The following is a 22,398-nucleotide window of genomic DNA, read 5'->3' as shown; positions in this document are numbered from 1 at the left end:
TCATTTAACCCTCAGAATAACCCTAAAAACTTTGTTAAAGCTTTATACTTATGTTAAAGATAAGAAACTTAAATCCTGAGAGGATAAATAAGGTGCCCAGTGTTGCTGGTGGACTTCATACTCAGACTCAGAATGTTGTCTGTGGAGGCCATGCTCATCACCCTGACAACTACCCCTCCTATAGGCGAACTAGGGCAGAAGTTAAGAGTCCTTCATGTTTTAACCTGGAACTTGTTATAAATAAGTGAATTTAGAGTAGAAGAACTTTTTGCATAATTTGAATCTCCTTTAGCTTGAAGCATTCTCTAGTCCTCCTCAACTTACCTTTCTGGAAAAAGGTGAAGTGTACCTTATAAGTCACATGGCCAGCCTATAGAGGTGCAGAGCCAGCAAGGTGCTGGGCTGACTTTGGGGAGGAGGAGCTTGGCAGCGAAGCCATGGGCTAGAAGTCTGCCCACAGAGAAACCGCTTCATCTTCACCCATGATTCCAGCCCCTTGTCCATGTGAGACCCAGCCGCCAGCCTTGCCTGCACCATCCTTGTTACCACCATCCCCGATTCTCTTTCCCTCCCCGCCTTCCCTGACCCCTCCCACGCCCTGTCTCCCTTGGTAATCCCTGTAAACTGTGAAGTAGATGACATCATGGCTCTGCTCCAAACCTCCATTCGCTCCTTTCCCACCTAGAATGAGATCCAAACTTCCGATCTAGGCAGCCAGGGCCTCCAAGACCCTCCTGCCCTCTCCATTTGCCACCTGAGGCTTCTGCATTTCTCACCCCCTCCCAGGCTTCCTTTCCTTCTTCAAAGGAGCCGAGTATATGTGACCTTGGCCGTAGCCTGGAGTCCTCTTCCCTCCCACAGAGCCACACAGAACTTCACGGGTTCCATCCCCACCTCGTCCATCTGCTCTCAGAGGCCTCCCGGACCAATCCCCACCCACCGCTCTGTGCTGACTCTGCTGTTTTACACTCTCTTGCTTTCTGCGTGTATCTGTCTGTCTCTCCCACTAGAATGGAAGCCTGGTTTGGGCTTTGTTGTGTTCACTGCCGCGGGGAGAGGCCCGTGAGCGTGTTCCAGCTCGGCTACAGCTGCAGCTGTGCTTTCTTGCCATTGCTGTTCATGTATCTGCCCTGCCTTGAGACTCTTAGAGAGCAGGACTGTTTCCTATTTTTTACTATCCCCAGTGCTTAGCAACCAGTAGATGCTGAATATGTGTTTCTCAGAGGGTCCAGATAATAGTGTGGCGGGGCCAGGATAGGGAGGAGACCATGGCAACTAAAAGATGGAGATTGGAAAAGAAATCTTCAGGAAGCCCAATAGGACTTGACACTGATTAGATGAAAAATGTGAAGGAAGAGGAGTCAGACGCAGGTTTGGGCAGGATCTGATGGGGTCATGGGGCAGTCAGGAGGAGCAGGTCAGTAGGGAAGAGAACAAACTTGGTGTTAGATGCATGAGATAAACACATGTGCTTATGGGGCAAATTTGGTGATAGAGACCAGGGCTTTGGTTAGTCAGAGACCAGTCATCAGTCAAAGCACTAGTCTGCACAAGACAAGGAGATTGTGCCAAAATTAAATAATGAAAATACTGATTTTTTTCACTGAGGAAAGTCTTGCAACCAGAAAAAAAAAAAAATCAGTGAAACTGATAGCAATTTCACTCCTAGATATACATTCGAGAGATATGAAAACGTATGTATCTGCACAAAAACTCGCATGCAAATTTTCACATTAATGTATACAAATTATCTACTATGAATAATTAACATTATTCATAATAGTTAAAAAGTGGAAACCCAAATTTGCATTCTGATGACTGGATGAACAAAATGTAGTATATTCATATGATGGGATTTTATTCAACCATGCAAAGAATGAACTACTGATACATGATACAGCATGGATGGATTTTGAAGACATACTAAGTGAAAGAATCAAAACACAAAAGGCCACATGTTGTACAATTCCATTTATAGGAAGCATTCAGAACAGGCAAATCTCCAGAGCCAAAAAGCTGGTTAGTGGTTGCCTAGGATTTGGGGGAAGGCGATGAGGGTGATTCCTAAAGGACACCGGCTTTCTGTTTAGAGTGATAAAAATGTTCCAAAGTTGGTTGTGGTGGTCTTTGCATAACTCTGAGGATCAGTTAAAACCCCATGAGTTGTATGCTTTAAATAATGATTTGCATGGTATGAACTATATGTGAAATAGAAGTGCTACCAGAAGAAAGAACTAAAGGAACAAGAAGCAAATAGGTGGAATCAACCGCGATGAAAGCAGACACCACTGGATTAAACAATAGAGAAACAAGTGATAAAAAAATTTTTAAGTCAACTGACGCAAACAGTCAACCAAACTAAACAGTTTCACGATGAGTTTGGTTTACATTCTGAGGCAAACACCTCCTCTTTCTAGGAGTGGGTAGTAAACAGTTCTTGGACTGGCTGCCAGCCACAGACCACACTTTGAGTAGCACTAGTAGCATGGACAGATGAATTCTTAAAGGGTCTGAGAGAGATTAGTATGGATAAGAATAGCTAAGAGAGGCCTCATTGAAGATGAAAGATTGACTCAAGTTGGTGACATTTGCTTATGAGCGCCTGATCTTCATGTGTGTAGTTCAGAGCATTTGGAAACACAGCTCTAATTTTCTTTTTCTTCTTTCCAGAGACTCCAAGTGTGACTGTGATCCAGCCGGCATCGCGGGGCCCTGTGACACGGGCCGCTGTGTCTGCAAGCCAGCTGTCACGGGAGAGCGCTGTGATAGGTCTGTGTGAACTGTGGCCCCCTGGACACAGCAGGAGGTCCCCTGACAACCAGCATGAATGCGGTTCATGAAAAAGGGACACTTAAGCAATGTTGATGACCTTCTTCCTGCTCCCTGGCCTCAAAAATTAGACCTTGTTATTATTATTTTTTAAAATTTGTCTTTTGGCCACACTGCCCGGCATGTGTGATTTTAGTTCCTTCGCCAGGGATGGAACTCAAGCCTCCTATGTTGGAAGTACAGAGTCTTAACCACTGGGAGGTCCTGCAAAAACTAGTCTTTAAAAAAAAAATACAAGCTAAGGATTTCCCTGGTAGTCCAGTGGTTAAGACTCCATGCTCCCAATTCAAAGGGCCTGGGTTTGGTCCCTGGTCAGGAAACTAGATCCCACATGTCACACAGCTAAGAGTTTACATTGCCACAATGAAGATGAAGATCCCACATGCTGCAGCTAAGACCCGGTGCAGGCAACTAAATAAATATTTTTTTAAAAATGCAAGCAAGGCCCCAAGTCTCACTAGACTCCAAGCTTTTGCTCTGGGTGCCTTCTCTGTGTATGCTGTGACAGGGCCCTGGGGAGTCCCTGGCCAGCTGGCTCTCAGTCCCAGGTGCTCTGTGCAAGGTATGCAGGGATGAGGCCTCATGACTCAACTCAGTCCCAGGGAAGGCCTGGCCTAAGTAAACATGTTGGGAAAATCTTAGTCAGTGGAAATACCGCAGCGTGTGGCCATAAATAACCAATGTGTGCAGACGAGGACCTGCCCAGGGATGGGATGGTGGTTATGTGCACATACACAAACCGGGGGAGGATGTCAGAGCCACGTTGGGGCAGGTGGTACAGTGAGGCCGATCCACTTCCAGTTGCTGCTGCAGGAAATTCCTTAAATACAAACTGAGCCTGGACTTAAAACTCTTTGCTCCCCTGAGACTGTTTAAGCAGAGGGCTGTGAGATGGGCCCCAGAGGTAAAACCTTCCCCCATATTTCCTTCAAAGAAAGAAAGCAGTTCTTTGGCACGCGGCCAATTACTTATACCTGGGCAGAAGCAATGCCAGGTACATTCCTAGCTTGTGTTTTCAGCCAGTTCTTTGCTACTGGGGTGGGGGTGGTGAAACATAGCTTAAGTGTTACAAGAGGAGTCACTTTCTGAAAACCTTTTAAATTTCAAAATAGACCAGAGAAATAGAAAGTCTCAGAAAACAAATGTTGTCAGCCGCACTAATTATATGAAATTCAGTTCAGATCCGCCACTCAGGCGTGTGCGACTCTTTGCGACCCCATGGACTGCAGCACGTCCGGCCTCCCTGTCCTTCACCAACTCTGGAGTCTACCCAAACCCATGTCCATTGAGTCGGTGATGCCATCCAACCATCTCATCCTCTGTCATCCCCTTTTCCTCCTGCCCTCAATCTTTCCCAGCATCAGGATCTTTTCCAATGAGTCAGCTCTTCACATCAGGTAGCCAAAGGATTGGAGTTTCAGCTTCAACACCAGTGCTTCCAATGAACACCTAGGACTGATTTCCTTTAGGATGGACTGGTTGGATCTCCTTGCAGTCCAAGGGACTCTCAAGAGTCTTCTCCAACACCACAGTTCAAAAGCATCAATTCTTCTGTGCTTAGCTTTCTTTATAGTCCAACTCTCACATCCATACATGACTAACTACTGGAAAAACCATAGCCTTGACTAGATGGACCTTTGTTGACAAAGTAACGTCTCTGCCTTTCAATATGCTGTCTAGGTTGGTCATAACTTTCCTTCCAAGGAGCAAGTGTCTTTTAATTTCATGGCTGCAATCACCATCTGTAGTGATTTTGAAGCCCCCCAAAATAAAGTCAGCCACTGTTTCCTCATCTATTTTCCATGAAGTGATGGGACCAGATGCCATGATCTTAGTTTTCTGAATGTTGAACTTTAAGCCAACTTTTTCACTCTCCTCTTTCACTTTCATCAAGAGGCTCTTTAGTTCTTCACTTTCTGCCACAAGGGTGGTGTCATCTGCATATCTGAGGTTATTGATATTTCTCCCAGCAATCTTGATTCAGCTTGTGTTTCTTCCAGCCCAGTGTTTCTCATGATGTACTCTGCATAGAAGTTAAATAAGCAGGGTGACAATATACAACCTTGACGTGCCCCTTTTCCTATTTGGAACCAGTCTGTTGTTCCATGTCCAGTTCTAACTGTTGCTTCCTGACCTGCACATAGGTTTCTCAAGAGGCAGGTCAGGTGGTCTGGTATTCCCATCTCTTTCAGAATTTTCCAGTTTGTTGTGGTCCACACAGTCAAAGGCTTTGGCATAGTCAATAAAGCAGAAGTAGATGTTTTCCTGCAACTCTCTTGCTTTTTTTATGAAATTGGCCTTTGCTAAAAATGTACCAGCCCCACAATATCCTCCTTCCTTCCTAGAAGTGACCATTGTTCTTCACAGTTTATCTCCCAAGTGCATCCTTAAGTGCTGTGTGTTTAGTTTTGTTGACGCCCTCCCCTTCCGTTCCTGCCTTCATCATTCCTTCTTCACCCTTTCTCCTACTCACTTCTTCCTTCCTTTCTCCCTCCCCCTTCCTTCTTTCCTTGTCTTTTAATCTCTTTTAATCTGCAGTTTTCCTCCACAGAAACTATAATGAGTTTTTAAACCCTTGATCTATAGAGGGAGAAAAAAAAGATATTTATTTACTGCTGTTTTATGTAGCTTCTACAGTTCACAGCTTGCCTGCCTTTCTGATTTTGCACAATGAAAGTGAAGTGAAAGTGAAAGTCGCTCAGTCGTGTCCAAGTCTTTGTAACCTCATGGACTATACAGTGTATGGAATTCTCCAGGCCAGAATACTAGTTTGGGTAGCCTTTCTCTTCTCCAGGGGATTTTCCCAATCCAGGGGCATTTGCCTGTCTTTTGCTGGTCCCCACTTCCCACCCTATTACCCACTTTAAACACTTGCTCTAGGACTGGGCCAACTCTGCACAGCCCTACGTGACCCCTCCCCATCTTGCCCACTGAATTCCTTACCAAGGATGGGAAAAATCACCGTTTCCAGACCATCACACCCAATGTGTTACTGCTCTGCTAGAGCAAGAGAAAGTGAATATTCTTCTTGCTTTCTTAATGGGGGCCTGTGATTGTCCATCAGGAGGTCTGGGAATGAGAGTGGTATGTGCAACTGAGTATTTCTCATGTTTGGGAATTAATGGGCTGGGTGGGAGAGAAAGTAGAAATGATCAGTCAGCATATTCTCTGTGGGGAGGAGAAATAACCTATAATTTGTTATTGAATATTTGTTTTGAAATTGTCCCAATTTCTAAAATGCCCCTGCAGGTGCCGACCAGGTTACTATCACCTGGATGGGAGAAACCCTGAGGGCTGTACTCAGTGTTTTTGCTACGGGCATTCAGCCAGCTGCCAAAGCTCTGGAGACTACAGTGTCCATAAAATCATATCTACCTTCCATCAAGGTAAAGCCTGCTGTTTTCTAGGTGTTTTGCTTTTATTTACTGCTGTATAGCGCTTTGTGCTTATAGACTTCTGTCTGCAGGATGGGGTCCTTGAGTCATCTTTAACAGGATGACTCTCTTTTAGCTTTAAATGTACATTATTTTTTCAGGCAATAAGAAAGAGCCTGGTGTCTTGGAAAAGTTATATCTGAACAGTTTACTCAGACCAGCTTCTGAATGACTTATAAAAATAACTAAAAAGAGAACAGATTTTTCAACTCCCTGCATTTCCTATTAATGTACTTTAAAACCACAATCGAATCATTGGATTGAGGGGCTTAACACAAGTCTTGGAATGGAATTCACATTCACTAATATTACTTCTTTCATGTATGCCAAATGAGTTAATTTATGCAAAATCAGTTACCAAGCTACAAAGCACTTTAAAAATATGGGAGATTAATATGATCTCAACTCTGAGTTTTTCTCTGAACATATTGGACCCTCTTACCTCACTAAGGCCAGACCGTGTTTATGTAAGTGAAATAAAAATGCAAATTACAGGCAGATGAAAACATGTTCTCTTATTCCAAGAGTCAGACTCAAAGACAAGAAGTTAAAGCAGGTGTAAACAGGAGAACGTGAAGGTGAAAACCAAGTAGAAAGGTGCATAGGAAATTCTGAGGATGGTGCACGAATGTGGAAATATAAAGAAAACCCACTTGTTACTCACTCATTGTTAGTGAGTAGCAATCAAGTCTTGCCTTGTTTAACTCAATAGATGATAAGGTTTGTTCTAATGACGAGTGGTTTTACTTATGTTCCAGATGTTGATGGCTGGAAGGCTGTCCAGAGAAATGGCTTTCCTGCAAAGCTCCAATGGTCACAGCGCCATCAAGATGTGTTTAGCTCAGCACGACGATCAGACCCTGTCTATTTTGTAGCTCCTGGTACGTATGGTATTTTTCCTGTAGAAGTCAACTTAGAAGACTAGGAAGACAGGGTAGAAGAATGGGGTTAGAAAATGTGAAAATCTTATCACTTAGTGTCCAGGGCAGTAGCATCTCCAGAAGACAACTGGAGCTTCAGTCCTACTGACAAAGTCACGTCCCAGTAGAGTAGAACTGGGTGTCCAGCTGGTCAGATCCCGGTGCAGGTTCCTGCTTCAGAAAAATGGCAAATTTCTAAGTTTCCCACCAAGACAGGAAATAAGGACTGGGGTCAGATCTGTGGGTCTATCAGGAAGCAGATGGAAAGGTGAAGACAAAGCATTTCTTAAAGCTTTAAACCAATTGTAAATTTTAAAAATATAAAAATCAGAAAAGTTGGATGGAAAAGCTCTGGTTAAAAATTTTTTTTAGATTTCTTTTTTTTTTCATGTGGCCCATTTAAAAGTCTTTATTGAATTTAGTACAATATTCCTTCTGTGTTATGTTTTAGCTTTTTGACCATGAGATTATGTGGGATCTTAGTTCCCTGACCAGGGGTTGAACCCACACCCCGTGCATTAGAAGGCAAAGTCTTAACCACTGGACCACCAGGGAAGTCCTTCTGGCTAGAATTTCTAGTTCATATCCTTAGCTAATATGTGATTCCTGGGCAAGGTGGCCTCCTAACTTTTCCAAACTTTAATTCCCTCAGCTATTAAATGGGAAGAATAATGACTAACTCCAAGAATTATTGCCATCAAATGTGATGATGTTTGTGCAAGTATTCTATAAACTAGAAAGCACTATGTGACAGATGGTACTATTGCTGATAGACCTGGAAGTCCCTACATATCCGTCTGTCATAAGGACCAACAAAGGTCTGTCTAGTCAAAGCTATGGTTTTTCCTGTGGTCATGTATGGATGTGAGAGTTGGACTATAAAGAAAGCTAAGCACAGAAGAATTGATGCTTTTGAACTGTGGTGTTGGAGAAGACTCTTGAGAGTCCCTTGGACTGCAAGAAGATCCAACCAGTCCACCCTAAAGGAAATCAGTCCTGAATATTCATTGGAAGGACTGATGCTGAAGCTGAAACTCCAATCCTTTGGCCACCTGATGGGAAGAACTGACTCATTTGAAAAGACCCTGATGCTGGGGAAGATTGAAGGTGGCAGGAGAAGGGGATAACAGAGGATGAGATGATTGGATGGCATCACTGACTCGATGGACATGAGTTTGAGCAAGCTCCGGGAGTTGGTGATGGACAGGGAAGGCTGGTGTGCTGCAGTCCATGCGGTTCCAAAGAGTCAGACATATCTGAGCAACTGAACTGAACTGATAAGGGCCATGCTGTGAATCATGTAATAGATGGAATTGTCTTATAATGAGGCCCTTTTGGCATTTCATTAATTAATCCTTCTTCATAGCCAATAGCAGTATGGCCATGTCCAGTGCCATGAACTGGCTCTTCTGAAAGAGTAGTTTGTGGGGAGTGATGGGTGAATAATACAGAGCTCCAAAAGAAATTGCCACCATCCATGCAAACCTGCTCACTCCTTTTCTTCTCTAGTCTCACAGCTGATCCTAGTCTTTTTGATCTGTTTCACAGCCAAATTTCTTGGGAATCAACAGGTGAGCTATGGGCAGAGCCTGTCTTTTGACTACCGTGTGGACAGGGGAGGCCGACACCCATCTGCCCATGACGTGATTCTGGAAGGTGCTGGTCTACAGATCACAGCTCCCTTGATGCCGCGTGACAAGACACTGCCTTGTGGGATCACCAAGACTTACACGTTCAGGTAAACAGAAAGACTACTAGTGAGTCCAATAGAGCAAACGGTGATTGAAGTCTGCTTCCTTTGTTTATTCATTCAATGATCATTCATTTATTCAACAAGTGTTTTGAGCACCTTTTATGGACCAAATATGGTGTTATGTGCTGAGACAGGTCATGATTGCTGCCCGCAAGCCCCTGACAGGCTAATGGAGAAAAATAAACTGATGATTACAGTGCAGCTTGTAAGAGACAAAGTGGACACAAATGTTTTGAATACATGCAGGCGGCATCAGTAACTCGCATTGGAGTGATCTAGGAAAGCTTACCGAGAAGATGTGACAATGAGGAGTAGCTTTCTAAGGAAAGAAAAGGAGTGAAGGTTAACATGGCAGAAAAAGTGTGTTTGAGGAAAATGCAAAGAATCGGACACGACTGAGCGACTTAACTGACTGAACTGAAGTGATTAGGCATGAGTGGAACATGGAGTGGGGAAGAGGAATACAGTGAGAAGTGAGGTCAGAGAAGAGGCGGAGGTGAGGTCATGGATGGTCCTGTGTGTGTCTAAGAAAGTTACACGTTATCCTGTGAAATGGGAGTTTTTTGAAATATGATTGACCTACAACACTATGTTAGTTCCAGGTCCGTAACAGAGTGATTCAATGTTTCTATACATTACAAAATGATCACGACAATTCTAGTTACCACTTGCCACTATACAGTGTTAGTACATTCTTGACTGTGTTTCCAGGCTGTACATTTCATCCTTGTGGTTCATTTATTTTATTCCTGGAAGTTTTTACCTTTTAATCTCTCTTACCTAGTTCACTCATCCCCCACACCCTCCCTTCTTATGACCCTGTTTTTGTTTCATTATATTTGCTTTTTAGATTTTACACATAAATGAAATCATACGATATTTGTCTTTCTCTGTCTGAATTCTTTCACTTAGCATAACACCCTCTAGGTCCATCCCTGTTGTTGCAAATGGCAAGAATTCATTCTTTTATGGCTGAGTAGTATTCCATCACACACACAGTCCACATCTTTATCTGCTGTTGATGGACATTTTCCATTTCTTGGCTATTGTGAATAATGTTGTAGTGACATATAGGTGTATTTCTCTTTGAATTGGTGTTCTTGTTTCTTTCAGAAGAATACCCATAAGTGGACTTGCTGGATCATATAGTAGTTCTATTTTTAATCTTTCTGAGGAACCTCCACACTGGTTTCCATAGCACCTGAACCAATTTACATTCCCACCAACAGTGCACAAACATTCCCTTTTCTCCACATCCTTGCCAACACTTGTTACTTGTTGTCTTTTTGATAATAGCCCTTCTGACAGGTGTGAGATGGTATCTCATCGTGGTTTTGGTTTACATTTCTTTGATGATTAGTGATGTTGAGCATCTTTTCATGTGCCTGTTGCCCATCTGTATTCCTTCTTTGGAAAACTGTTTATTTAGGTCCTCTGCCCATATTTTAATTGGGCTCTTTGTTTTTTTGATGTTGAGTTGTGTAACTTATATGTATTTTTTGGATAATAATCCTTTATCAAATACGTCATTTGCAAATATTTCTCTTTAGTACGGGAAGTTTGAATGGTGGGTACAGAGAGTTCAGGGGAGGGGATGTGCCTATCAAATGCTTAATAGTGTATCAGAGGCTGAGAATTCAAGATGAAGAAACATGGTCTTTGTCTTCCAAGAGCTCTTGTCTCATAGGGTATGTTATTTGTGCAAACATAATACAGTATAAAATCACTTCTGTGGTGGTTCACCCTCATGGGGACTTGGGAAGAAAGGAAGGAGTGGCTTAGTTCTGTCTGAAGAAGTCAGGAAAAGCTTCTCTAGGAGGACTGTGTGGACTGAGAACAGGAATAAGCACAAGGCTTTGCCAGGGACAAATCTGGACAACCTGCCTATGTGAGTATATGTGGGAATGTACAGGCATAGCATAGGGCATTGGTAAGCAGTAGTTAGGGCTGGAACACAGCTAGTACAGGGGAGATGGGCAGATAAAGTTAAACGGGCTGGGAAAAGACCCAGCATGGTGGTTCTTGGACGTCTTGTCTAAGATCTGGCCCATGCCTGCAAGATGATGGAAATCTATTGAGAGATTAGAAGTAGAGGAGTGACATGATCAGATGTGAAGGCTGGGTGCAAATCCTGTGTGGAGGACAGTTTGGGTAACTGAACCATCAGATCACATTCACAGTGGTTCAAATGAAGGTTGTTGGGGGCCTACCCCAGGGCAGAAGTAAAGACAATAATGTATAGAAGACCCACAACACACACTGTGTTCTTAAATAACCAATTGCAGCTTATTCTGATACACACACTTAGCTCTCCATGCCAGAACACCCATTCCCACATTCTCAGCTTGGTGAACCACTCTTTGAGATTCAGCTTACAGGTTTTCCCTTTGTATTTGCCTTCTCAGAACCCCAGGTAAGGTACATCATGAATTTCTGTGGCGTGCTGTTCATGCATTTGTTACAGCACTCTCTACTTTGTATCATAATTACATATTTACTCACCATCTTGGGTAGACGTTGATCACCTCACTCTACTTGTCTTTGTATTCTCTGTCCTAATACAGCTTCTAGCTCAAAACAAGTGTACAGTAAATACTTATTTCATGAATCAATGGATGAGGCAAAAGGGTTAGGGTTGTTCCGGAAAGAGCTATTCCAGTAAAAACCAAAAAACAACATTAAAATAAAAAAATAGTACAGGGGCTGGTGATGTGATACACCGAGGCAACATGATGCCAAAACTAAGAAGTATTAGACACGGACAGTGTAAAAGGTGGACACTGACTTGTGAGAACAGGAGGTGAAACATGCTCAGATAACAAATCACTTAAACAACAAAACCAAACATGAATGACAGCTCTTAAAAATCAGAGCTTCTGGAACTCAGATGTTCCTGCTATTAGGTTTCGTGTGACCAAGAGTAGAAAGTGGTCTCTGAGGACTTGGACCCACACTGGATGCCATAACCCCTGGAGTTCAGCTTCCTACACTCCATCACATCCTGTGGGGCTTGCATTCCCCATGGAGTGGGAAAGCTCCAGGCTTGTGCCTACAGGGATATGGCTCCCTGTCCTTTATCCCCCTCTGAGGGCTGTGACGGAGAAGGCAATGGTACCCCACTCCAGTACTCTTGCCTGGAAAATCCCATGGACGGAGGAACCTGGTGGGCTGCAGTCCATGGGGTCGCTAAGAGTCGGACATGACTGAGCGACTTCACTTTCACTTCTCACTTGCATGCATTGGAGAAGGAAATGGCAACCCACTCCAGTGTTCTTGCCTGGAGAATCCCAGGGATGGGGGAGCCTGGTGGGCTACCGTCTATGGGGTCGTACAGAGTCGGACACGACTGAAGCGACTTAGCAGCAGCAGCAGCAAGGGCTGTGAAGGGGCTTAGTTGTTCCTGCACTCTCAGGCATAATTGAATCAGGTAATCACATTATAAGATTTGATAAGAGCTGGATTTTTTACCTTTTGGTTTTAAATCATTGCAGATTAAATGAACATCCAAGCAGTAATTGGAGACCCCAGCTGAGTTACTTTGAGTATCGGAGGTTACTGCGGAACCTCACAGCCCTGAGGATCCGAGCTACCTACGGAGAATACAGTAAGTGACTAAAAGAAAAGGAATTCCTCCCTTGTTAGGTTTTCGTTTAATTTGCTTCAGCTCTCTAACTTGGTGACAGTCTCCAAACAAGTAGACAAACTATGAATGGTTTTGATGTAGAATCTCCGATTGGGTCTACATTTTTACATTCTACAAGATGTTGTTAACACATTATTGACCAGAGATGTATTAATACATCTTTTGTTACCCAAACATTATTGACCAGAATATTTCAATATAACTAATCACCAACCACAAGCCTTAGTTTCTGCAAAAATCTCCCAGTCAATAAAGAATTAAGAAGGAGTATTTCTTGAAAAGAGGTCACATCAATGAAGAATAAATGATGCTGCCTTGCCAGAGAGTCTCTGAATTTAGATTGAAGCTGATTATTTGAAGAAGGTAACCTACAGCAAAAGGGCACGTTCCCTTAGCTCAGAAGTGGCATCTACAACACCGTTCTCTTTATTTCTTGAGTAGTTTTCCTTTGGGTTTATATTGGTGCTACCATGTTTGGACATCACCATGTATTTTATAAATTCTTATTATTGAACTTTCTACATACTATGCACTATGTTGGGTTCTCCTTATCGTGATTGGAATTATTTAAATGAGACTGCTTAAGCTTTTTAGCATCCATGTAAAAAGGATCCATAGCTAACATGCACCATTTCCATGTCACTGATACAGTGAATAAAGCAGGAAGTGGAAAAGGTGTTTACTAACAATTTATTTAGTCTTTACTATGTGCCAAGCACACTACAATACATGCATTGTCTCATTTAATTTCATAACAACGTGGGAGGTGGATACCTCTGTCATTTCTCTTCTGTAGCTGAGGAAACACAGTCAGAGGTGTTATGTGACTTGTCCAATTCACAGAGGTAGTGAGGATCAAGCCAGAATTCAAATCCTGATTTTTCTGACACCAGAACCAGTGCACTCAGTGATGATGAAATGCTATACCATTATGCATGCCAGAGTGAGTGAATGTCATCTGTGCTATCAATGAAAAAATTAATCAATAGTCAATCTATACTCTGATATAAGATAAAAAGTTTAAAAAAAGAGTCAATCTAAGAAAGAAATGGAAAATCTTATTCAAGCCAATATAAGAAGTAGAGCCTGGAGGCTGTCTCTCAGAAAGTTCTGAGAGCAGTTACAAAGAGGTAAAGGGGAAGCCAATATGTATGTGACCTTGGAAGGGAGTGCGTGCAGTCAAGCACAAGTCTTGGTAGAAGGGTTACTGCTCTTCCCAGGGGACAGATATCTTAATTAATGGTTTTAGTGCTTTTCTAAGTATGAGAAGATGCAATAAACTGGATTCATAAAATTTTTTCCTGAAAAGATCTATCTAAGGGCCGGTTTTGTCCGGTTTCTTAGAGCACAAGGTACTTCATTCTGATCTTTGTCTTGAATTCCTTTCAGGATGTGTTGCAGGTCAGCGACCGCAGTGGCTAAAGACCTGATTCTTGTAGAACAGGATAGTGAGCAGTGTTCTTTAGTTTACAGTCCCTTTCCCTTCTGTCTTAATTTCAGTCATGGTTTGGGAGGTATTTTGTGACCAGTTTGTCCCACGGCACCAGAAATGCACATTCCCAAGTCAAGTGAGGACTTTTTTGATAGGCCACAGGAAGTCCTGTTACTGGACCAGTTTCTGTTAACAGTAACCAAAAGCCTCTGGACCACCTGTCTTACTAGTCTGTTACGGTCCTCAGAACAGTTCCCTTTTGCTGCTTCTTCCCATACTGTACATTATTACAACCACTGATCTTGTAAAACTATATATTTGATCAACTTGTTTCTAGTCATCTAATTATCATTAATTTTATCTGAGGCTCAGTCACACATTTGGTGGGTTTCCCAGGTGGCTCAGTGGTAAAAGAATCTGCCTGTCAATGCAAGAGACATGGGTTCAGTCTCTGGGTCGGAAAGATCCCCTGAAGGAGGAAATGGCAACCCACCCCAGTATTCTTGCCTGGAGAATCCCATGGACAGAGGAACCTGGCAGGCTACAGTCCATGGGGGTCACAAAAAGTCGGACACAACTGAGTGACTGAGCATGCATGCATACATTTGCAGGGAACTTTAATCTTGTAAAATAGGCAGCATATGATATAACTAGTAACATTAATAAGGTCATAAGCAAGTATTTAAACTAAGAACTTCCATTAGGTGTGACCCAATCTCTCCAGGTTCTCTGACTAGTCCGTTCTGCACCAATCGCTGTCTTTAAGGGAAATGATATATTGGCATTGACATAAAGTTCACCAAAGATGTCTGCACATACAAGGCAAGTAAGCAGGAGGTCACTGTGACCCCTTACCAGGATTGACAAAGGAATGTTATGTCTAAGGAGTTACATGGCTGGCGCCAGGAGAAGAAAAATTGATCTTTGTGGTTGAGCAGGTATTTCTGCCACATGGGAGGTCTGCTTACCACATAAGGCAGCTGCACAATGTAAGTAGAGGGGAAGAAGGAGGCCAAAGGGCAGAGAGAAAGTTTTATGTCTAAATTTTCCTTGTCTTGCCTTAAAAATGTGAATTTCTTTTCATTAAGGAGTTAAGAAAAAAATCCATAGTGAGGCCTGACTTTAGATCCCTGGACCTAACCACTTGTTGCTTCCCACCTGTCTTCTCTCTTGCAGGTACTGGGTACCTCGACAACGTGACCTTGATCTCAGCCCGCCCCATCTCAGGAACCCCAGCACCCTGGGTTGAACAATGTGTATGTCCTGTTGGGTACAAGGGACAGTTCTGCCAGGAATGTGCTTCTGGCTACAAAAGAGATTCAGCCAGACTGGGACCTTTTGGCACCTGTATTCCTTGTAACTGCCAAGGGGGAGGGGCCTGTGATCCAGACACAGGTGAGTGAAAAGATACCTGAACCAGGTGGTTCGGGGTGCAGCCAGGTGACCGGGGTCTCCCGTGGAAGAGAGAGCTGTGCAGGAAAGGCGGTGCCTGAACTCATTTCAGAGATGGGAAAGGATTAAGGAGAGCAGGGCTGGACTCAAGGGAAGATGGACACAGTGCTTTATTACATTCCATCCTTTTCATGATGGAAATGCTACAAGGTTGTGAGAAAGGTGCTAGGTTACAGGAAATGGCTGTCATGGTTCAGTGCTGGGTGGGGGAGCTGGTGTCAAATTGCAAGAATTGTTTGGGGAGATCAAAGGCGGTGTCAGGACCTGAATGAATGTGCCGACAAGTGGTGGGGAAGAGGGGAGCGGTGTTAACTTATGGATGGTGGTAAAAGGAGTGGGAGTCTGCCTAGCCTGGGAGAGGGGGTGTGAGATTCAGGGTCGTGGCCATGTTTAGAGTTGGTAGGAGGGCAGAGGGGAGGGCCAGCGCTCAGGCACTCTGGGGAAAGCTGCAGAAAGGGAGGCTTTGAATTACCAAGCCCTGCCTCCCACGCGTCGTCCTCTGTATTAAAGAAAGTGGGTAGTTTTACCTGCTCATTTCTCTGCCCCTCGGTTCTCCCTCTGCCTCCCAGGAGATTGTTACTCGGGGGATGAGAACCCCGACATCGAGTGTGCGGACTGCCCCATCGGTTTCTACAACGACCCGCACGACCCTCGCAGCTGCAAACCCTGTCCCTGTCGCGATGGGTTCAGCTGCTCCGTGATGCCGGAGACAGAGGAGGTGGTGTGCAATAACTGTCCCCACGGCGTCACTGGTGAGGCCAGCTGCCCACCCTGTCCTCCTGCCATGCATCTGTCCAATCCAAGGGATCTCCAGGGACTGCTCATGACTCAGGGTTATTCTCAATGGGCTCGTTTTAAAAATAAGGAGACATCGATGCCCAAGAGCTGAAGTGGATTGAAGAAGGGCGGGGCGTAGAGCTATGGGAAGACACAACTAAAGCTGTTTTAAGAGGTTTGCAATTAGGAGGTGAAGTTGTCAGATGAAATATAGAGTTTAACTAAGTTTTAAAAAAATGAACCTCAAGGAGGGACTTCCCCGGTGGCCCAGTTGTTAAGATTTCACATTCCAATGGGGTGAAGATGGGGGGTGGGGATGGGATGCAGGTTTGATCTCTTGTTGGGGGTCTAGGACCCCACATGTTGCATGGCCAAAAAACCCAAAGATAAATAATATTGTAACAAATTCAATATAGATTTTAAAAACGGTCCTTATCAAAAACAACAAAAAAAAAATTGAACCAAGCTAAAGAAGGGAAACTTAGTAACGTTATACGTGTCACACCTCTCTGCTGGTTGGTCTCAAAGAAGAGCTTGTCTTGAGCCGCAGCCTTGGTGATTTGGTGCTCCATCTGACTTTTCCCTAGCCAGCTTGTTAACTGGCAGGAAGGCCCCTGGTGGTGTTTGTGTTCTAGAATCTGTGACCACTGTGGTGTGGAAGAGTCAGTTTCCTGCTGTGGGTTCCTGCGCCTGAGCCTGCTGTTCCGGGGTCCCAGGTGGGGGAAGCTCTTCTGGGGAGTAGCATAATTTCAGCCTCTGCCTCTGGTTTTGCTGCTAATCGATGATCACGTCCGTGGCTTGACTCGTGGTTCCTTCCAGGCGCCCGCTGTGAGCTCTGTGCCGACGGCTACTTTGGGGACCCCTTTGGGGAACATGGTCCGGTGAGGCCTTGTCAGCCCTGTCAGTGCAGCAACAATGTGGACCCCAATGCCCCCGGGAACTGCGACCGCCTGACAGGCAGGTGTCTGAAGTGCCTTTACCACACGACCGGTGCCCACTGCGACCAGTGCAAAGCCGGCTACTATGGGGACCCCTTGGCTCCCAACCCAGTGGACAAGTGTCGAGGTAGGACTGCACCCCTACGCAGACTCGCCAGGCTCTGTGTGTTTGTGTGTGTGCACGTGTGTGTGTATGTACATGTGTGAGAACGTACAAATGGGCAAGGCTGACCGCAGGTAATACTGTGATGCTACTTTGGCTTCTCAGACCTGCCTGGACCTTTCACTGATCAGAAGTCTTAAGACCAATTTCCCCTGCAGCAGGGCTCTGGCAGTCAGAGCCAGAGGATGCCGAAAGGGTTAAGGCTGAGTGGGAGAAGGGAGAAGGGCCAGGTTTACATTCCAAATGGGAAGAGGAGATAAAATGGGGCTGCCTCCTATGCTAGTCCCCAGGCTGGTAGGCAGGCAAGTGGCCGCCAGACCCGTAAGAGGAAGGTAATAAATGACTCAAGACAAAGCCTGGACACATTGAAGTGGGAGGGGAGTGGGCTGTAAAGTAGTTGGAGAGACCCTCTCAGGAAGTCAGTGTGATTGATGCATAGAAAGGTGACAGTCCACACGTCTCCTAAGGAGGTCAGGCTTCAAAGCAGTAGCTCTCGTGGAGCATTCCTGGGGGCTGCTTCAGATCAGATCAAAGCATGAATGTGCACACCGGGCCTCTTGCTCAGCCCTTCTTTCAAGCCTTTGCACGTGTTCTGTTCTAGAGGCAAATTCAGTTCAAGGGAGCTGGCCTGCTACTTAGACTCACCCCTCAGTCACCAAGGTCCCAGACCAGCCTGGTACCCAGAACTCAGGCTTGCTTATTTTAAGGTCCAGAGTGGCTCTGGGGACCCAGATTGGAGGCTCCCCAGGAGGTCTGCAGGGCGCCCAGAGCCCCTCATCCACACCAGAGTGCCCAGCCCTGGGAATGCTTGAGGACCTCTGTGCAACTTAGGGCTTCTATCCAGGGGCACAAATTCCACCTGCCCTGACCCCAGCTTGTGGGTTAGCTGTGATGTCATATGATAGGAAGCATTCACATGACATCAGCAGTATGAATTTAAGTCCAGTTTTTTAGCATACCTCTTGTATTATTCTGATCTTGCCAATTAATTTCTCTGAGTCTCAGTTTCCTCATATGGACTATTAATATTTTACTCAAAGTGGTTGCAAAGATAAAATAGCATATGAGAAAGCACACTGTAAACTATATAATTCCATCTGAAAAGAAAAGTGAAATTGTTAGTTGCTTAGTCATGTTCAATTCTTTGCGACTCCATATACTGTAGCCCACTAGGCTCCTCTGTCCATGGGATTCTCCAGGCAAGAATCCTGGATGGGTTGCCATCTCCCTCTCTGGGGATCTTCCCAACCCAGGAATTGAACCCAGGTTTCCTGCATTGCAGGCAGATTCTTTACTGTCTGAGCCACCAGGGAAGCCCATACCTATAAAGTGCTATTAATAGAGATTTCACTGCGTTTAGACAGTACAGTTTTTTCACTGAACTATCTTTTATCAAGCTCTGACCAAGTGTGCAGTGTGGAGCTAGATCCCGAGGTTGTAATAATGAATAAGTCAGCCCAGCTCAGCAAAGAGCTCATATGCTAATAAGGAAGACGCATAAATATGGAAGCAAATAATAACATATGCTCAGACATTATTCCAAGTGTTTTGTGATCACTGAAGTTGAAGTACCCAGAGAATCACTCCATTTGAGCAGTGTTTCACCCACTGTTATATCCTCAGCTCCTAGAACAGAATGTGACGCATAGCGCTACTGAATCAGTTTGACTGAATAAAGGTCCTGCTTTACTGAATTCTCTATGTCAAAGGCAGCAGAGCAGAAGGAAAACAGCACTGGCTCTTTCCAAGTTCTCATTCTTGCCATCTTCTTGCTGTATGTCCTAGGACAGATTACTCAATCTCTCTGAGCCCATATTTCTCATCCGTAATATGCAGAGAGGTGTCTACATCTGGCATATTGTAGGCCCAGAAGAAATGTTACTCTTCCTGTGAGCAAACCCAGAATGTCTGTGGAATATCCAAGAGACTTACAATTTAATGGGGGGAAGTAAATCAGTGTCACTAGAAAGGATGGGCTGTTGAAGTGTCTCTTCATCCACACACACACACCAAACAAACCTGCCAGATGATTCCCAAGACCTCTCTGTGTTGGGAATGTGCTTGGAGACATAGCCAAGAAACTAATCCAACACAACATGAATCAACAAGGGCAAAGAAGGGTTCTTTGCTCTGGGTAACTGGATCTTCCTTTTATCTTTGCTATACCTCCAGATTCCAGAATTAGTTTGACATGAAAGCTTCCTGTTTGTCTTTTGTCTCTAGCTTGCAACTGCAACCCAATGGGCTCAGAGCCCGTGGAGTGTAGAAGTGATGGCAGCTGTGTTTGCAAGCCGGGATTTGATGGCCTCAACTGTGACCATGCAGCATTAACCAACTGTCCAGCTTGCTATAATCAAGTGAAGAATCAGGTGTGCATGCTAGCCAGCCCTCACTTTCACAAGTAAAATCCTGAAGTATCTTCTGGGTGGTTCTGTCACAAACCCAGGCTCCTCCTAGTCTCCTGAGGACAGAAGTGGGGATTACTATTTCTCTCTTGAAAAAATTTTCCACATAGTAGTAATAATACTTCAGAGTTATGTTCTTATATTTACCATTTTTGAAAAATGTGTTATTCTTCAAAAGTCACATAGGTGGAACCAAAAATGCCACCCATGTCCACTGAATCTGAATTCAGTGCTCTATTATAATATGCCACTTTCTCAATGGATTTTTCCCAAGAAATGTCCTTATGAAACAAACAAAGGAAACCTAAATGTATAAAAGAGATGTCATGGATCACTGCCTTGTCATGGCAAAGGGGCTTGCATAACTCAATGAAGTTATGAGCCGTGCTGTGCAGGGATACCCAAGACGGGTCACAGTGAAGAATTCTGACAAACGTGGTCCATTGAAGGAGGGAATGGCGAATCTCTCCAGTATTCTTGCCTCGAGAACTCCACGAACAGTATGAAAAGGCAAAAAGATACGACACTGGAAGATGAGCCCCCCACGTTGGAAGATGTCCAATATGGTACTGGGGAAGAGCAGAGAAATAGCTCCAGAAAGAAAGAAGTGGCTGGGCCAAAGTGGTTCTAATGCTCAGTTGTGGATGTGTCTGGTGGTGAAAGTAAAGCCCAATACTGTAAAGAACAATACTGCATAGGAACCTGGAATGTTAGGCCCGTGAATCAAGGTGAATTGGATGTGGTCAAGCAGGAGATGGCAAGAGTGAACACGGATATTTTATGGGTGAATTTAATTCAAATGACCATTGTAACTACAACGGTCTGTGCAAGAATCCCTTAGAAGAAATGGAGTAGCCCTCATAGTCAACAAGAGTCTGAGATGTAGTACTTGAGTGCAGTCTCAAAAATGGCAGAATGATCTCAGTTCGTTTCCAAGGCAAACCATTCAACATCACAGTAATCCAAGTCTATTCCCTGACCACAATGCTGAAGTTGACTGGTTCTATGAAGACTTACAGGACCTTCTAGAACTAACACCCCCCAAAAAAGATGTCCTTTTCATCATAGGGGACTGGAATGCAAAAGTAGGAAGTCAAGAGATACTTGGAGTAACAGGCAAGTTTGGCCTTGGAGTACAAAATGAAGCAGGGCAGATGCTAACAGAGTTTTGCCAAGAGAACACACTGGTCATAACAAACAATGTCTTCCAACAACTCTCTTCCACCAGCTTCCCTGGCAGCTCAGAGGTGAAAGCGTCTGCCTGCAAGGCGGAAGACCTGGGTTCAATCCCTGGGTCGGGAAGATTCCCTGGTGAAGGAAATGGCAACCTACTCCAGTATTCTGGCCTGGAGAATCCCATGGATGGAGGAGCCTGGTGGGCTACAGTCCACGGGGTCTCAAAGAGTAGGGCACGACTGAGCAACTTCACTTCACTTCCCTTACAACAACACAAGAGACGACTCTACACATGGATATCACCAGATTGTCAGTACTAAAATCAAATTGATTGTATTCTTAGCAGCTAAAGATGGAGATGCTCTATACAATCAGCAAAAACAAGACTGGGGAACTGACTGTGGCTCAGATCATGAGCTCCCTATTACCAACTCAGACTTAAGTTGAAGATAGTAGGGAAAACCATTAAGCCATTCAGGTATGACCTAAATCAAATCCCTGATGGTTATACAGTGGAGGTGACAAATCAGTTCAGTTCAGTCACTTAGTCATGTCTGACTCTTTGTAACCCCATGAATCGCAGCACGCCAGGCCTCCCTGTCCATCACCAACTCCTGGAGTTCACTCAGACTCACGTCCATCGAGTCAGTGATGCCATCCAGCCATCTCATCCTCGGTCGTCCCCTTCTCCTCCTGCCCCCAATCCCTCCCAGCATCAGGGTCTTTTCCAATGAGTCAACTCTTCGCATGAGGTGGCCAAAGTACTGGAGTTTCAGCTTTAGCATCCTTCCTTCCAAAGAAATCCCAGGGCTGATCTCCTTCAGAATGGACTGGTTGGATCTCATTGCAGTCCAAGGGACTCTCAAGAGTCTTCTCCAACACCACAGTTCAAAAGCATCAATTCTTCGGCGCTCAGCTTTCTTCACAGTCCAACTCTCACATCCATACATGACCACTGGAAAAACCATAGCCTTGACTAGATGGACCTTTGTTGGCAAAGTAGTGTCTCTGCTTTTGAATATACTATCTAGGTTGGTCATAAATTTCCTTCCAAGGAGTAAGCAAGCGTCTTTTAATTTCATGGCTGCAATCACCATCTGCAGTGATTTTGGAGCCCCCTAAAATAAAGTCAGCCACTGTTTCCACTGTTTCCCCATCTATTTCCCATGAAGTGATGAGACCAGATGCCATGATCTTCATTTTCTGAATGTTGAGCTTTAAGCCAACTTTTTCACTCTCCTCTTTCACTTTCATCAAGAGGCTTTTGAGTTCCTCTTCACTTTCTGCCATAAGGGTGGTGCATATCTGCATATCTGAGGTTATTGATATTTCTCCCGGCAATCTTGATTCCAGCTTGTGCTTCTTCCAGTCAAGCATTTCTCATGATGTACTCTCCATAGAAGTTAAATAAGCAGGGTGACAATATACAGCCTTGATGTACTCCTTGTCCTATTTGGAACCAGTCTGTTGTTCCAT

At 44.4% G+C, this 22,398-nt stretch overlaps 1 protein-coding gene across 1 annotated transcript in view; it reads left to right on the top strand.

Annotated features, from left to right (window-relative positions):
• Window positions 1-22,398, top strand: part of LAMC2 (laminin subunit gamma 2) — a 70,969-nt gene that overhangs the window by 29,809 nt on the left and 18,762 nt on the right. The window contains exons 4-12 of the mRNA XM_040263821.1: window positions 2,671-2,769; window positions 6,079-6,215; window positions 7,022-7,144; window positions 8,732-8,921; window positions 12,428-12,540; window positions 15,188-15,406; window positions 16,033-16,215; window positions 17,060-17,305; window positions 19,565-19,710. Of these exons, the coding sequence (XP_040119755.1) occupies window positions 2,671-2,769; window positions 6,079-6,215; window positions 7,022-7,144; window positions 8,732-8,921; window positions 12,428-12,540; window positions 15,188-15,406; window positions 16,033-16,215; window positions 17,060-17,305; window positions 19,565-19,710 (1,456 nt within the window). The remainder of the gene's footprint in view (window positions 1-2,670; window positions 2,770-6,078; window positions 6,216-7,021; window positions 7,145-8,731; window positions 8,922-12,427; window positions 12,541-15,187; window positions 15,407-16,032; window positions 16,216-17,059; window positions 17,306-19,564; window positions 19,711-22,398) is intronic.

Source organism: Oryx dammah, unplaced genomic scaffold (assembly GCF_014754425.2).
Source record: "Oryx dammah isolate SB20612 unplaced genomic scaffold, SCBI_Odam_1.1 HiC_scaffold_21, whole genome shotgun sequence".
Classification (NCBI taxonomy): domain Eukaryota; kingdom Metazoa; phylum Chordata; class Mammalia; order Artiodactyla; family Bovidae; genus Oryx; species Oryx dammah.
The sequence above is the reverse complement of the archived record's forward strand: the minus strand, read 5'-3'. Positions and strand labels throughout refer to the sequence as shown.